This window comes from Nelumbo nucifera, chromosome 7 (genome assembly GCF_055504915.1).
Source record: "Nelumbo nucifera cultivar China Antique chromosome 7, China Antique-T2T, whole genome shotgun sequence".
Taxonomy (NCBI): Eukaryota; Viridiplantae; Streptophyta; class Magnoliopsida; order Proteales; family Nelumbonaceae; genus Nelumbo; species Nelumbo nucifera.
Genome location: NC_142655.1, coordinates 5,924,475 through 5,938,725, shown reverse-complemented (window position 1 = coordinate 5,938,725; position 14,251 = coordinate 5,924,475). Strand labels below are relative to the sequence as shown.

The 14,251-nt window shown below is 36.7% G+C and overlaps 1 protein-coding gene across 4 annotated transcripts; it reads right to left on the bottom strand.

Annotated features, from left to right (window-relative positions):
- Window positions 1-3,763: 3,763 nt before the first annotated feature.
- Window positions 3,764-13,325, bottom strand: LOC104597400 (putative galactinol--sucrose galactosyltransferase 2). Of its 4 annotated transcripts, none has more exons than XM_010258900.3 (15): window positions 13,111-13,322; window positions 12,729-12,945; window positions 10,407-10,616; window positions 9,327-9,574; window positions 8,305-8,395; window positions 7,581-7,629; window positions 7,384-7,475; window positions 7,185-7,295; window positions 6,877-6,999; window positions 5,511-6,063; window positions 5,220-5,287; window positions 4,973-5,107; window positions 4,635-4,852; window positions 4,458-4,546; window positions 3,764-4,355 (listed from the first exon to the last, which is right to left on the bottom strand). In XM_010258900.3, exons 3-15 carry the CDS (start codon window positions 10,595-10,597, stop codon window positions 3,990-3,992), a joined length of 2,334 nt encoding a protein of 777 aa, XP_010257202.1. In that variant the 5' UTR covers window positions 10,598-10,616; window positions 12,729-12,945; window positions 13,111-13,322; the 3' UTR covers window positions 3,764-3,989. The 4 variants fall into 4 exon arrangements, with proteins under 4 accessions (XP_010257202.1, XP_088747144.1, XP_088747145.1 ...); XM_088891018.1 differs by having other exon boundaries at window positions 12,816-12,945; XM_088891019.1 differs by having other exon boundaries at window positions 12,893-12,945.
- Window positions 13,326-14,251: the final 926 nt, after the last annotated feature.

Genomic DNA, 14,251 nt, shown 5'->3' with positions numbered 1-14,251 from the left:
AGTGGGGGGAGTGTTGGCGGGCTTTCTAACCTTGGGACATCCTTGGTATTTCGAAATTTCCGTAGATTGGAACCCTTCTTTTTAAGGGAGTGAACTAGTGAATTCTGAACAAATAGATTAAAAGCTTCCTTTTAATCTAGTTTTCTATCCTGATCATTCACCAAAAATAGAAATTCGGCAATTAACATCAGGAAAATTGGAAAACGATATCAGAGCTTTTCAGAATGAAGTCAAATAAAAAAAAGGAATGGGAAAGTAGCAACAAACAATTAAGAATTATGGCCTTGGACACTTTCCGATTTTAATAGCTCTTAATATTAATGGTAAGATATGTTTTGTAGAAAGTAATAGTCGAATTAGTTAGTTCACATGACTGAAAGTAGATTAGTTGAAATAGTACTTTGCATGATAAAGAAATGGTAAAGTAAAACTTGATTTTGATGAAAGGATTCAGGCTTTTTGAGGCAATGCATTAAAGGATTCAATGCTTGGTAACCTTTTACAATCTTCCTGTGATTAGAGTTGACCCAATCCAATCAACGCAATACTATGAAACAAAGTTTGGGTCTACAATTTGAGCTTCAATTATCAACTGGTTGGTTTTCTGGATCCACATTTTGAGTTTAGATTATGGTAGAGTTGAGACAGGTTTAATCTATTCCAACCTGATTAAGAGGACTCCGGCTCTCCTACCCAGGCCTACCCATAAAACACTATCTCCACATCTCCTGTGCATAATAAGCATATTAACATGTAAGAAAAAGATGCTCTTCATCTGGAGTCTGTATTCAGTCTATCTGAGGTGGGTCAAATCTGACGATTGATAGTTTTATCTCTCATCCTCACAGAGTGCACAGCACATGTACATCTCAGCGTGCATTAGGAACATTTCCCTTCTCACATTCAAGAGAGATTCCTAATACATAGTTGGGATGTGCTATGGGGCACTTGTGGGGAGCGCTCTATGACAAACAGATGTGAATACAAAAAAATTATCTCTAATTTACTTTTGAATGATCAACAGAATAATGACAAAATTAAATGACTCAATAGGAAGTTGTTTTCAAATGCAAACCATGAAAGTTATTTTGAAGTTGTAAAATTGAAAGAAATGCAGAAAGTAGATCAAAGAAGCATGAAAAAAGGTTGAATAATTATAATTTATAACATTGCTTGTTTAAGTTGAATATGTCAGCCTGATGAAACACTTATTTACATGTTCTATTTCTAATAGCACCCATGCAATGGTAAAAACTGTGCTTTGTACATAGTAGGCCAGAATGATGCTTTGGATTTGGTACACAGATAAAGTAAGACAATTAAGGATTATTTTCAAGTTAACAGCAGAAGTTTGTTCCCATACAAAGACTAAACATCTCCCCTCCTTTTGATTGTGTATATGTTTGAACAAAATAATGACACTAATTTTCACACCCATACAAAACTAAAAGCAAATATATATGGGGGAATATATATATATATATATATATACATAAACTGTGATAGCCATTCACATCCTCTTTTTTTCGCTTGAACATGTTTTGCTTCAATTAGAAAATAAGAACTGTCTAGATTTTTTGTTCTATATGCTCTGTTTGGAATGAGTACAAATACATATAAAATAATACAAAATACAAGGTTTTGCATTCTACAAATTTGTATTTGTACAAAATTTGGAAAGAGTGCAAATACAAATATGTTTAATGCAAAAACATTGTGGATGGTATTTCCAAACCTTTTGTATTTTTACAACATTGATGTTTTTGCTTTCATTTGTTTTTGAAATTGCCACATCAGCCATAAATGAAAAGTACATGTTATTGAACTGTGTTTTTTTTTTGAAAAGCAAAAAAAAAAAAAAAACATGTTGGTTTTTATTTCAGAAGACAATACTGATGTTTTTTATAACCAAAAAAAAATGTAATATGCAAATTACATAATTTATGTAGCATTATATTTAAGTAGCCAAATGAAAACATGTTCTTTGAACTAGAAATCTAATAACCTGTTTTAGGTCCCGGTTTTGAAAATAAAAATAAAACATATATAACCAATTAAGAACATGATTTTTGTGTGATCGTTTTAAAAATTAATTTGTTTCCAGACCAGCTGATTTTGCTTTGTTTTTGCCTTTTTAGAACAACTTCTTAAGGAATAAATTTCTACCTACCCATTTATTTATAGTAACAAATTGAATAGTGCAAATATACCTCATACTAAATTTGAGCATTCAACTACAGTATATTCATTAATATTAATTAGATATTAAATATAAATCTCAACCAATCATATTAAAATCTACTTAATTTTCATTGGTTCACTTTTTACAAAGTGTACTTTCACCTTTAAGAATGAATGCTTATCAACCATTAAATCACAGTTTACATAATAAAGAACTTTAACTAAATATACGAAGCATAGGTAAATTTTAGCATTAGAAGATGACGTCTATGTGCCCCCCACCCCCCCCAAAAAAAGGACAATCTTTATTGAATGAAGGGAATGGTAAATAATAATCATTCGATCTAATATGATTATAGTATGTTAAATAACTTTCGGTAGGTGTGAAGGAAATATTTGAGTTTGGACTGAATAAATTTTGAACTCACAAAATTACTGAGACTTTCATGAAAGCTAATTACCCAACTAAACAGCCCCGCAGAATGATAAGTGGATTTGAGATTTGAAAATGGGCATCCCTATATTTTAATAATGCCTTGTGATCTTCTCTTTATCAATGGCATTATTATTGATAATTATGAGAATTTCAGTAGTTATATATTTCCATTTATGAAGGAGAAATTTTGATATTTAATATCTTACAACAGAGGCGAATTAAGATGATCAGTAGTCTTTGATGATGAAGCACACATCTTGATTATCTATTTATTAAAAATTTATTGGGGAAAGGGGATGTGAAGTAGTGAATCTAACTCAAAATAAAACAGGAGACATTCACAAGTCGGCATCAGCAATTAATATCCAACATTTAATTTTAAAGCCTCATTAACTTTCTATACAAAGAAATTAAGCTTAGATTGCAGAAAGAGAGAAGAGAAGAATTGTAGAATTAATGAAAGGCTAATTAATAGATTGAAAAATACTGAGTGGGGCGAACCTGAAGATGATATTCTTAAATTTTGTCATGCTCAAAAAGGCGAATACAGTGTTAAACTATTTTCTTTTTCTTCTTTCTCTCATTTGACACTGACAAGAAGCCTGCAGATGATATGAAAAAACAACACATCGTATATGGAGCAAACAGATACAAATGACAAACTTAAGACTTAATATTTTTGTCAAGTTCAGTGGGCATATCAATGAACAATAAGTACAAACACCTGCGCGCATGTTGTTCTTCTCAAAAGCTAAAATTAGAGATTGACGTACAAGGTACAACCTTATTGATCACTAGCATCAATTAAGTACTCATACTATGTCAAGACTATGATGATTTCAACAACACGGGTGTACTCATCATACTCTGAATGAATTGGAGCAATTTGCGTTCATGATGATATGATGGTGGCATAGATTTGTGTATCTGAACATTAATTTGAAAGTCCTTTGCAGCATATACCACACAAATGCAGTTACTTTCCGACTGTTCATAAGGGCTGGGGAGGTGTGTTCATTTACTGAAATCCTGAAACATTCTCAGAAAACCAGAATGGAATCATTTCGCCCCACATGGTATCCAAATGCGCTAAATTGACAATAGTAGTTCTCTAGTTATAAAAGTAAAAAAATGAAATATCAAAGATAACAAACACAACACCTTTTATTACAAAGAACCAAAGTAGTTCTCTAGTTATTCCATTCTCTCTCTCTCTCTCTCTATCTCTACATACATATATAGTATCAGTTAAACAAAAACAGATACATGCCATCATACATCCATTGCTGACTAACAGACCACCTACATGACCTCCACCTTTTTCTCTAACAGTGATAACATTTTCCTTAATCGTTATTTCCATATCTACTACTTAAACATGGATTCCTACAGGCCATCTATACATCTCTTTGTCTGGGACTGGAAGGTTAAATGTCAGTAGTCCGGTGTTGGAGTCATAATTGAACTCAGTCTCCTTATTTTCTACAATGCATTTCAGTGGACGCTGGGACGAGTAAGCACCAAATCTGCCGCATCCCCTGACTCTGAGAACTATTGTTGCAGTTGGTGACCGGCTTTCACTGAGGCAACTTGCAATCTCAGACTGAACTTCACCATCAAAGAGTTCTGGTTTCTTGTCATCAGTAGCCATCTGGACGTCGAATTGCTCCACAGCTCCACCGGTGTTGAACATATCAAGCAGGCCAATTGGTGCAAAGGAGATGTTGGATGTGATTTCCTACATTACAGAGCAAAGAATTAGCTTTTCCTGACACATACACCAAGTAAGATGAATGATAGAAGTCAGCTCAACCTAAGATGGGATTAGGGTGGGGCTCACCTTGAGGGGGCAGAAGTGGAAAAGTTCAAATTCCAGAACCTTGAGGGTCACTGGCAGTGAAGCACCTTTTGGTAGCCGAACCACCTCCCCTGCAATGCAGAAATGAAATAACTAATATTAATAATTTCTCAAAATAGAAAATAAATGGTGGGTAAGCTACAGATAAACCTTGCTCACCTGATCTATGTGCATACGCGACAACATCACCATTCCAATTGGATCCTGCAACTTGAGAAAGAAGGTCAACATCTGTAGCACACACAGACCCAGTGAGTGTACCAGGAGATGCATCGTGAATGCATGTCTTCTTGGCGATCTTGCACCACCCAGCACCTTGGCAGTTGAAGACACCCACCACACCAGAACATTTGTTCATATTCCAAATTTTGAGCAAGCTGCACATGGTAGATTTCCACACCTTTAGTTTGCTTTTGTTTTAACAAGTATTGGTTAACTGAAATGTTGAATAGCAGTGAATGGTGAAAATGGGATTATGAAAATGTAGAGCAGTAAACCTGGTTCCATCTCTGGCCGGATCAACAAAGAGGCAGTCGCAGGTAGGTCTTCCTGGAAGTTGAGCACGCAGTACTGATCCATCAGGAAGGACCAATTTCCTCAATAGCTCAAAGTTGTGGTTGCCAGGCTTGTCACTGTAAGGTAAATAGTCACAAGGCACCATATACTTCAGGTTCAGTTGAAAAGTTCACAGACAATGAAGTTTTACGTTGCAGCCAAGTTTAGTCTCTTCTGTAGTGAATATACCTGACATAGATTGCGCATCCACCAATGGCTCGAGCTGCACCATGATACTCTGCAGCAGGGTGTAGACTCTGGCACAGTAAAGGGGTTCACTTTGTCAGTACCATGGAGTTGAACCACCTCTAGAACTATTACTTATCAGTTGAGGACTACTAAGTTGACGTTAGTTTTGTTGATAATGGAAGAATTGGACTTATTTATACCATTCAATTTGAAATTTGAAGCAAAAACAAATTAATGAACACTAATAGTAGTATACTTTCAGGACATGTTATGTGATCCATTAGAACTTACATGGAACATATCCCAGTCAGGCTGCATGAGTTCTCCCAGGAAAAGGGTGTTATACGCCACTGATGAGATATGGATGGTGTGAGAAGCAGGGTCCCTAGGGTAGAAGTCATCAGATGCTCTCACAACGGCAGTCTGCTTGGCACTGTATATACCATCGGTATTGTGGCACATGCAAGCAATGCATCCATTATCAGGGAAGTTGCGAGAGATGGAAGCTTCAAGGGCCTGATGATAGCTGCGAGTAAGACTGACACGGCCACCATGACCAGCACCAAGGGTCTCAATGATGTTCTGTACATCAACCTTAACACCATCTACCCCGCATGAAGCCAGGTAGGCATGAAGCTCATTGTAGAAGTTGAAGACCTTCTTTGGGTGTACGAGTCCAAGCCCATGCACAGCGAGGCTATCCATGACAATGTCTGGTTGGTTTCCCAATACTCCTGGTGACTGCACTGGGTATGCCAATGCACTGTCGTAGTGCTCCATGCCTGCAGCAGCTGGCTTCACACCACCCCAGTAACCAGCTAGAGCATGCCAAACATAAACAAATCTGCACAACAGCTCAAGCTCGTTAAGAAGAATATAAAAATTTAAACAAAGTTTTTATACATATATTTACATTATAAGTATGTAATGGCATATCTCCAAAGCCCAGCCGAGGCCCATATAAGCCTTCCCCCAGGTTATATATTTTATGTCTGGATATGGGCTGGACCAGGCCCAGGCCCAGGCCCAGGCTATAGCCCTTATTATAGGTGCTAAACCCGACCCCTACGATCTCACATTCTTGGTCCTTTCTTCCAATTCCAAACAGTGTAATGCTAACAACCTTTGTCGGGCAATCTATATCAAATACTGGTATATCTTTTTTCTTAATAAGTAAGCTTTAAATTTATATTGAAGACTATCAAACACTAGTATATATATATATATTTTTTTTTATAAGTAAACTTTTAAAGACGATAATCAAAAGATAAGTTCAACCAAGCGGGAGCATTCTCCCAAACACTAGTATTTCTCTATAACGCCCAAAGCGCAATTACACTATCCCATTTGTTTTTCATTTGGGCCCTTGCCTTTTACTTTTTCCAATTCAAATGGGAAACTATACCAGTAAGCCGTGAACCACCAAACCACCGGTTGCAGAATGGGAAATTTTCTTTTTTTCTTTCTGGAGTCGGGACAACTAGGAGATAACGTAATAATGCAAAACCCAAAGTCAAAGATAGCTATACGAGGACTCATTAGACATACTAGTGGCCAAACACCCTCTACGCACTCGGCCGGTCAGCCTGTGGACTAAAAAATGTGTAGCCAAACAGAAGAAAACAAAAGAAAAAAAAAAAAATCATGGGGAACTTACTTCACGTTGTGATGTTCCTTAGCTTCCTCCACAACATGCTTTAGGCCGGAGACTTGCTCGCCATTCTTGTCATTCTTTTGGAATTTTGCATTCTCTTTTATTCCTGTTAATCTGCTAGCGAATCTGGCAAGAATCAATTTAGCAGTGAATCTCATATTCTCATAAAAAATTCAAATTATTAGCTAGGAAACAAATTAATTAGTACGAGCATAAAAACAAGAGCCGTGATGTCTTGAATTTATTTCCATGGCTGGCATGACTATGTTGCATTTGGGGGCCGCAATCGCAAGAGAGAAGAAAAAGCTTACTGTGCTCCTTCTTGGACGACGCAATTAACATCATTCTTTACTTCGCTGCCAATTTGTTGCCAACCATCGTCGATGATAAGAAAACGTGGAGGGGTCCCTCCTTCGGACAGGCTGCAATAATTAGGAATCAAGTTGGTCAACAATATTTTTGACACCTATTGTGTTATTTTCCCACTATTAATTATTTTTCTGATTATACCTTGTGAGGCCTTCAACGACTCCCTCAGCTGTAACGTCAGTATAGAAAGCATCCCACGTGCACCAACCGAACCAGTCAAGGAAAGATGGCAACTGAATTGCAATAAGGATATCAATTAGAAGCTCTCTAACCTTGCTCTGTTCCGAAGTAAGAGCCTTGATGGAGTGATCAAAGAAATAGAGAAAAGGAGCTCATACCTTTTTCTTTTCTCGGTGAAGGAAAGTTTGCATGTGTTTTTCCACGGCCCTGTGACATCAAAAGAAAGCTTCGTTAAGAATGAGTACCATATATACAAGGCTTATAACATTATAACAATTACAAAGGCATACACAACAAAACTCAGAAGAGACCATTCTTTATACTGATGGATCCTAGCTATATGCCTAGTGCACATAGATCAGTGTCTTAATAAAACGTTCATGCAAAGTAATAGCAGCACAGAGCTCAAGAACCTCAGCCCAAACTCCTACTGAAGCAGAATGGCTGGCTTTTATCTGGGGAATAAAAGAAATGCATATCAAGTGCCTCCAAATTCGATGTGATGCTATGTATATAGTTCATGTTTTAAATCATCCCTCTAAGCATTGCTTGGAGAGATAAGCTGTACAGGGATGAATTTCTGAACTTGATTAAATACTTCGAGATATGATATGTCATACATGTAAACAGAAATCAGAATGATCTAACTCACACACTAGCTTATAAAGTCTGCAAGGAGGGAATCAATCTGCAATATCAACTACCGCCTCAAGGCTTGGATGTAAATATATTCAGAAATATCCTTCAATGAAGTTTTTATTTGTTGTATTTGCCGACAATAAAACATTATAACAATTGCATTTGAAAGGGCAAAAAAAATAATGAAATTCCCCTTCTAAGTGAAAAAGCTAGTGATTTGGAAGAACAATGAAACGGACTTACTTTACAGCTTGGTTGATGACTTCGAAGGGGTTGGTCCCAGCATGCATGTAAACAAGGTGAAGGCCTTGATTGGTCAGAACAGCATTGTCTCCTGCAAAACAATCACAGCTCAGACACAGAAAATACAGTCGTTCCGGTTCATTCAAACGTCACCCTCTAATTTGTTCTCCAACAGTCCAACTAACTAAATCCTATGGTCTCCATAAATTTGATTCTTATTTGATTGATTGAATTCTTCAACTTCGAATAGTTGTTGTTGTTGTAGGCATGTTATAACAGAGTAAGAAGTGTTACGACAGCTCAACCCTCCCCCAATGTCGTGACGGTTCGTCTAGAATGGATCATGAATTGGATGGGTTCTTGATAGGGCTGTTGACGGGTCGATTCGGTTTGATTTTACTTGATATTATCAACCGAACCAAAAAAGTCGGGTTATCATTAAGAGCAATCGAAACCGACCAACAACTAAAGAAAACCGATTTCTTTTTTCATTTTACCTGAAATCAGTTTAATCGGTTTTAATTAAATCGAACCGTAATTAATGTTTATTTAAAAAGGTCAATTGTTGATTGGCCCAACCTTTAAGGGCTATGCCTACAATTATTGCTAGCCTATAACTATGCAAACTATACCTATAATTACATGTTAGTCGACAGTCCGTCATGGAAAAAATCTGTCAAAATTGTCCTTCGCCAGATTTACTAATGTGTCAATATAGTCAAATAGTCAAATGTATTGGACATGGAATGCAGTGGCTGTAAAACTAAGAAAAGACTAAAATCATTATGCTTTTTAATTTTTCACATATACATGAAAAGTTTTCCATCGGTTCGGATAGGTTTAAAGTCGGATTACAAGGTCAAAAACCGCATCTGAACCAAATTGTCGGGTTCTACCATTTTTTAAACTAAAACCAATCGACTGTTTTTTAGAAATGACAATATTAGGTCGGGTTGGTTCGGTTTGATCGGTTTAATCGATTTACAATATATTACGAACAGCCCTAGTTCTTGAATACTCACCACTCTCGAGGCAAATTTCGATCTCATTCTTCTCGTTGCCTTGGAGAACGGCACGGAACTGGCCTTCCAGGAGAGGGAGGAGGACGGTGTAGATGACTAGGGATTCCTCCTGGTTTCCCCCTTCGACGGTATCTTTGCTTTCTATGAGCATGAACTGGGTCTCCAAGGGAACATCCTTCCCGCAGGTTCCCATTCTCTGAGTCATCCACCATAGCTTGAATCGGAAACAGCACATGAATCGAAAACCCCTATTAAGAATTTGTTAATTAACCGTTAAGTGCACAAGCGTAAATCATATTTTTCGAAGTACAGCATAAAAGAAAGAGACAAGTTATGGGAAGTACTACATAAAAGTACATGTATTGATGCATGAAAAAGAGATCCATTTATAGAGGTATCATAGAGTTTGGGAAATTTTTCACATTCGATTGTTTGGTTGGGAAAATTATCTCTAATAAAAATTACTAATTAATTAATTAACAATATTTATTCCTATTTAATATATTTTTAATGGTTATTATTTAGATATTAATTAATATTTTAATTTTCTTAGTTTATTTTGTAATTAATTAACAACTTTACTATTTTATTATTTATTAGTGATAATTATTAATTTATTAATTAATCAATTAATTCAGTTATTCCATTATTTTATTAAATAATTATTAATTTATTAACTGGTTACAAGTCTAATATTAACTCTTAAAAGTACTTTAAGGAATGTACTTTTTTTATTATGTTAAAAAAGTTTCCTCCTCCTTTCCCACTTGTTTCACAACAAAATGGTGTGATTCCACTTTTCAAAAATTGAGAATTGAAATCCCAACTTTTTCCCATCCCATAGCTCATAACATCTCACAAACCAGACATGGGAAGGATATTTAAGAACATTCCTTTTTTTCTTCCCATAGCACAAACCAAACTGAACCTAATAGACAATGATTCAAATCATAATCTTCTTTTGAAATGATAGGTGAGGCAATGACCAAAATAGCCTTCATGAAGAAAATTTGTACCTATTAAGACTTTAGCATGGGATAATGTGCAATTCTATATCAAAGATTGAAAATGTGGACTTACTCTAAGATACCAATGGGGAAAACATGAAGGCTTTTGCTAGAGGAGGCTGTGGCACCAATGAAAGCACCAGCGAGAAGTCCAGCACCAGTTCCGGGAGTTAGGATGATGTTGTCCGACACACCGGTCAATATGGTTTTCCCATGAACAACCAAGTTCCCATCATTGATGGAGATATTCGGTGTCACCGTCATCTTTGTTTGTTAATATAGGCTTCCAATAAAAACAAATAGCATTAGCATCATACGAACCATCAAAAAGAAAATAGAGAATAAAATTTTCACTATGGAAATCAAAAAAGACCATGTTATTTTCTTTTATTGAAAAACAAACTGCAGCTATCATGGCCCTTTAATGATCTTATTCTTTCATTATCTATACTATATAAAAGATATACATGCTTTAAATTTTGTGTAAGTTATAAAAATTAAATTCAAATATCATATAAAATTAATACTTACTTAAAAAAAATAAATTTAAAATTCAAACTAAAAATGATCATTTACGGGTTGGCCAGACCTACATTATGTTATAAAATATGTAAACTTAATATATCATATATCGAAAATCATAAGCCTCCAATGAACCAAATGACCCACTAGCCGACATGGTCACCAAGCATCTCTTCAAATGTGACATCTTAGAGTCAAACCCATGTAACTATAGGCTCTCCGTGGCAAGGTCAGCACAACTAATGTGCATCTTGCTCAGCAACATGATCACTCTTAATCCAAACTCAGCACAAACCTATTTTGATTAGGATTAAGAATTCAACCACATAGGTTTGGTTAGGGTAATGTGAAAAGATATGGTCTAGGGGTTTTATTCCAAAATTAACATAGCTCTCATATCACATAGACCCCATACCTTCTTCCAACCAAATTAAGAGCAGGGTTTTGTTTCTTTGATAACCCATGCCCTTTCAAAAACTTCCATTCATTTTGCAGGATGAAAATAGTTCCATTCATTTTTATGGTTACGAAGCCTTTGTTTTCTTTTTCTATTCTTTTATTTTTATGTAAAAATTGTTTACTAAGGTCTCATTTGTTTACTAAAACAAGAGAGGGAAGTTGATAGGTATCTATTTTCTATTAACCAATTTTACAGTATTCTTTTAACATTATGTGAATTTCATTTACTCGATAAAACTCATCCACCTATAGCAGGTCGATAAATAACTTTATCACCTACCATAAAAATTTATAAAACATTTTATTTGAAAAATTTATAAACGAACGGGTCAAAGAGTGGGATACCGGGACTATGGAGTGTATTACACTAGCTTTTCAGTATGGAGAGGGAAAAGTGAGCAAAAGCGACTTCAAAAGATAAAAAAAAAAAGGCAAGGCGAACAGAAGGAAAAAAACATGAATATCCTGACCTTGGGCTATTTTCGTTATTGCTGACCAGGCAATGATGAAAAGCGAGCAAAATATAAAAGGGCAAGGCAACCAGAAAAATAAAAAGTGAACCAAATTACTAACAGAAACCTGTTTTCAGATTCGGTAAAGTCGAGCGGAAAGATTGGGAATCTAGTGGGGTGCAAGTCGAAAAGGATTAGATCCAGTTGAGACAACACTAACCGGAACCGTTTTTCAAACCCTAATCCTAACCGAACCCGCCTGTGCACGGGCTAACCCAATTTCTTCACTTCTTTTCATTCTTAAAGAGAGAAAATGTTCTCTCATTTAGAAATAGGCTGATAGGATCAAGATCAACCCGCTAAGGTTAATTACAATGGGGTCGAATAGAAGTTAAATTGAATTTAATTTAAACCACCAAAACCTGAACCCAACTTTCTAACCCAACCCACTTCAACCTTTTCGGGTTTCAGGCCAACCCGGCACGAATAGCCGGGTTTCTTCCCAACAGAGAACTGACTTCATCAAGGGTAAGAAAATTCCAGCTAGTGTACCAGAGGCGGGAGAAGAGAAACAATGATTAGATGGACCTGTTCACGAAAGGAATGATTAAGATCAAAAGTCCACATTCGAGTACGATAGCTTAAAATTACGAACTTTTTATGTTAAAGATCAAGATTCTCGAGATATTATTGTTCAATAAAAATGTTTCCGTTAACAGAGTGATTTTTATTTCAATGTTCAGAGAGGACATTATTTTTCAGTGCAAGACCAGTGTAATCCGTAAGAAGTCCAGATTCCAGAACCCCTGTGTCTGATCTATGAAGAATTAGAGATGGAGTTCAAACTTTTCAACCGAAATCTTCGAACTCGCTCGAGACAGAGAGCCGAAGAGAGTACTAGAGCTCTTCATTAACACAGCAAGTTCACAATCATCGATTTCTATTTCAGTCATCAGATTTACCAATTGATGACATAAAACTCTCCAGAACTACACAGAATTCTCAAGTCGATCATTCGATCATAACATTCGCAACGGCAAAATAATCACCAAGAGTTCACAGAACAATCTAATTTAACTCCAAAAGCAACCAGTCAAAATCTCCAAACCGAACATCAAAAGCACACATCAAATCATTTCAAGCGAAATCACAATCGCCTTGCATTTCTCCACGTAAAGCCTAAAAAATAAACGGAAAGAACACACCTCAGATGTCGATCTTCCAGTTCTCCGTAGCCGATGACTTATTAAACAAGACTCATAAATCCTCCAAGAAATTCACTCAAATCCAAGCCAAAACAATAAATCACAAGCATGGAGGTCTATACTTCAAATATAAACTCACCTTATAACCCTTAAGCCGGAGGTGCAAAGCCTTGTGACTGAGCTTAGATCGACGAACAGAGACAGAGAAGGAGAGAGAATTATTCCAAAAAAAATAACAAAGAAGACAAGAAAAAACAAAGCCAATAAAACACTCAACAGAAGTGCATTCCAAAGAAATGCCTCTTCGTTTGAAGCACAACTCAGTGACGACTGACCATACGAAGGCAGCGAGTTGGAAGCCGAACAACCCCCCCTTATATATTGTCCCAAGCGTTAAACGTCGAGCATCTTTCTTTTCTAAATTATCACAATATGACACGTGGCAAGTAATGAAATTACAGTAAGAAGACAGATTTAGGCAGCAAGAAACAAACGTGTAAGCGACACCATCAACGACAATGTATTGGCGAATACCTATTTCGGTCTAGAAGCAATGTTCCCTGATGCAGGACACGGACTCGTGGTCGTGGCTAACGATGTGCAGTGTAGATGACTTGGCGTATGCAAGTTCGTGTGATGAGATGTACCGAATAATTTTAATCGCATGGGAAGTCGAGCCTCGCAGAATCCCAGTAAATTCCAAAAGTTTAGCGCCAGCTAAAATCTTTTTCAGTATTCACAAGCTGCTCAGACTCAGAAGTCGACTCCGAATCACGTACCGACAATATTAATTGCATCAGAAGTTTAAGGCGATTTGCATCTCACCATATTATAAGTAACACACTTCTGGATTGTTCTTAACCGTCCGATGTACAGATTGTGAACAGATTCTCTATTAGCAAGATTCCAGGTTAAGAGGAAACAGACTTGACGATGCCGATATATCGGATAAGTTTTTAATTGGCTTTTGGTCATGTTGGTTTCCAAAATATTGTGGAACCGCCAAGGCGCCAACGCTTTGTGCCTTTGTGAGTGTCCCTCGTGGGGCCCGGGATGACTGTACGTAGGCCATTCTTTGAAGGACACGTAATAAGTTCAGGGTTCACATGTTTGAGTTGAGACGAAGTAGTCTGCCTTGGCTTTTGAAGTGTATGGAGTAGTCTCCGTAGGTAGACGGAGATCGTAGATTCGTGGAGAGTGGGTAGGTGAACTTGGAGCTAACACGATAGCTCGCAGCTACAGAACAAAATATCTCTGGTACATTCCCACTTAACTTCACA